This window comes from Pseudoliparis swirei, chromosome 6, assembly GCF_029220125.1.
Source record: "Pseudoliparis swirei isolate HS2019 ecotype Mariana Trench chromosome 6, NWPU_hadal_v1, whole genome shotgun sequence".
Classification (NCBI taxonomy): Eukaryota; Metazoa; Chordata; class Actinopteri; order Perciformes; family Liparidae; genus Pseudoliparis; species Pseudoliparis swirei.
The window spans coordinates 25,694,047-25,696,764 of record NC_079393.1 but is presented as its reverse complement, the minus strand read 5'-3'; the positions used below and the strand labels follow the sequence as shown (position 1 = coordinate 25,696,764).

The 2,718-nt window shown below is 46.4% G+C and overlaps 1 protein-coding gene across 1 annotated transcript; it reads right to left on the bottom strand.

Annotated features, from left to right (window-relative positions):
- Positions 1-769: 769 nt before the first annotated feature.
- foxl1 (forkhead box L1) lies at positions 770-2,718 on the bottom strand. The gene has a single exon (XM_056416645.1). The coding sequence runs from the start codon at positions 2,584-2,586 to the stop codon at positions 1,474-1,476; it is 1,113 nt and encodes a 370-aa protein (XP_056272620.1). The 5' UTR covers positions 2,587-2,718; the 3' UTR covers positions 770-1,473.

Below are 2,718 nucleotides of genomic sequence, written 5' to 3'. Positions count from 1 at the left end.
CCTGTGCTCTTATTTCAAAGATGAACAGTGTTGTATTAAGTCAGTTGTGATACAACGATCACATGGTTACTGACGAATTGATTGACACAAAACTGGAAATTCATGAATGTATTATATAAAACATATATCAGACTATACTACATTAATGTGTTATATATGTGTCTCACCACATCATGTGGTAATATTTATATTTTGCTAGATGAAAACAGACAACACTTAACATTTAAATGTGTCTTTAATTGTTCTTGTATAGTTTATTCTCATATACTAGTTGTATATACTTCTTATTTTCTATGTTATATATTTATTTATTTTCATTTTACCTCTATGTGTCGGTACCTATTTCTGTCTCTGTGCTGCTGCAGCACATAAAAGAATCTCTCGAGATTAATAAAGCTGTGTCTTATCTTTATGTTTTAGCGTATGCATTTTAATGCATGAGTATACAGTATCACCATCATTAACTCTTAGTATGAGGATGTAAACACACATATTCAGAGGCTTTTCTACAGAAACAGAAACATCTTAATAGCATCTTAAAAAATGAACATCACGAATCATCACTGATTTCTATAAAAAAACCTGTTTTCAGATTTCAGACAAAGTTGTCTGAGTAAATGTATTTATTTATTCATAAAGCATAGTCAGCAGTGGGAGAAACTCTCCTTTACAGTGTGAGTCAACACTTTCGGCTCACGTGTCCTTCATGGATCTCAGTTGTTTAACTTTGGCTAATTGAATGTCGAGAGAAAAGCGTCAACCTTGTATATGTTTTTTAATTTTTTTAATGTATTCTTTATTTCAGACACCAAGTTCCATATAAAAATAACAGACATACAACTATAAAAAATGTAATGTTATTTCTGTTTTTAGGTTTGTTTTGTGATGTCTGCCTCTCGGGACTATAAGGAAAAATAGCCTCTTGGCTAATAACAGAAATGTCTGTATTAATGTGCACTGTGCATTATCAAATGAACCAACAGACGTTTTTTTCAATGGAAAAAAGAAGATAGAGGATATTAAAAAAAACTTTAATCATAAAAAGTGACATTGCATCCAAATATATCGTCCAACATAATTTATCTTTTTGGACTCACGGTTTTAAATCAATTCTTAGCAAAAACTGTCCTGGACACAGAGTGGAATGTGCATGGAGCATCATTTGTTATACATTATTGAGCACTAAATGCTATTCTCATAATGGATGTCCAGAGGTTTCCCCCATCATGAATAAAGAGAGAAACACTGTGTTTGCTTTCCCTGAATATCCACATCGTCCACTTTACGCATTGAGACATACACTTTGGAGAGCAACCGTTTCTGAGTATTATCCACAAACAATATCAACTGGAAATTACGCATGCGTAAAACTGCATCAAGCGTCCTGCTGTCTCATCATGCAAAGCTATAATTACAGTCTATACACTTTATTTATGTATTTTGAGTACACGCACATGCAAGTCTGAGCTGTACTCATTTAAAGTGCAGCACTTTGTCGGGGCATGTGAGGGACAGGTAAGAGCACATGGGGAACCCCATGTGGTACAGCTGGTGCGGCCGAGCGCCGAGGGCCGCGTACGGACTGCGCTCTGCGCATGTCTCCGCGGACAACCCGAGGATGCTGCTGCGCATTTGGCCCTCGCTCCTCGACAAGATGCTTTCGATGCTGAAACCTTTCGATTTGTCCCTGCTCGCCGCGTGCACCTTCATCCTGTCCGGCGCGAGCGCAGCCAAGTTCGTATTCCCCGCCGCGCAACTGAAGCTGACGGCGCAGAGCGGACCTTTGTCCTTGAACGCGGACCGCCTCTCCTCTGGCTCCCGGCGGAGGGACGCGCTCGGGACGCGCGCGGCGGCGTCCATCCAGAGCGGAGCGTGTCTCGTAACGGGACACGTCTCGGCCTGGGGGGATTCAAGCCACCTCCTCCCGGTGGACGCGATGGTGTCTTGAGTGTGGGACACTTTGGGTCCTGGAGGATTTGGCGTCTGTTCCGCGTGGTTAAACTCGACAATAACCGGTTTTGTGTCCGCGTGCGCCTCCATACCCGAGCCGGTCTGATGTCTCAAGGAGGATGGAAGATCCCTGGAGTGTCCCGGGCCCTTCGTGCGCTTGTGTCCTCCGGCTTTGGACTCCAGAGCCTCCTGCTGGCTCTTCGCCTTCCTCTTCCTCCGACGGTAGTTGCCGTTCTCGAACATGTCCAGGCACTTGGTGTCCAGGGTCCAGTAGCTTCCTTTGCCGGGCCGCCCCTTCTCTCTGGCCACCTTGATGAAGCAGTCATTCAGGGACAGGTTGTGGCGGATGGAGTTCTGCCAGCCCTGCTTGTTGTCGTGATAGAACGGGAACCGGTCCATGATGAACTGGTAGATGCCGCTGAGCGTCGCGCGCTGCTCCGGCGCGCTCTTGATGGCCATGGCGATGAGCGCGATGTAGCTGTAAGGCGGCTTCTGCGGAGGCTCCTGGCGGGCCGGCACGAAGCTCAACCCGGTGGGCACGACCCCTCGGCTGTCCCCTCCGTACAGGTAGATGAGCGGCGGTGGACCGGAGAGGCTCAGAGCCGGGGGCGGCAGGCGGCCGTGGTATAGAGTCATGACGCCGGGGAAAGTGCCGGTGTGTCCCGGGGAAAGTTGAGCCTGCTCCCGGAGCTCCTCTCCACCACTGACTGACTCCCCAGCCTCATGAGGACCCCCAGAAAATGTTAATAATTGTTGTACGTTTGCTGT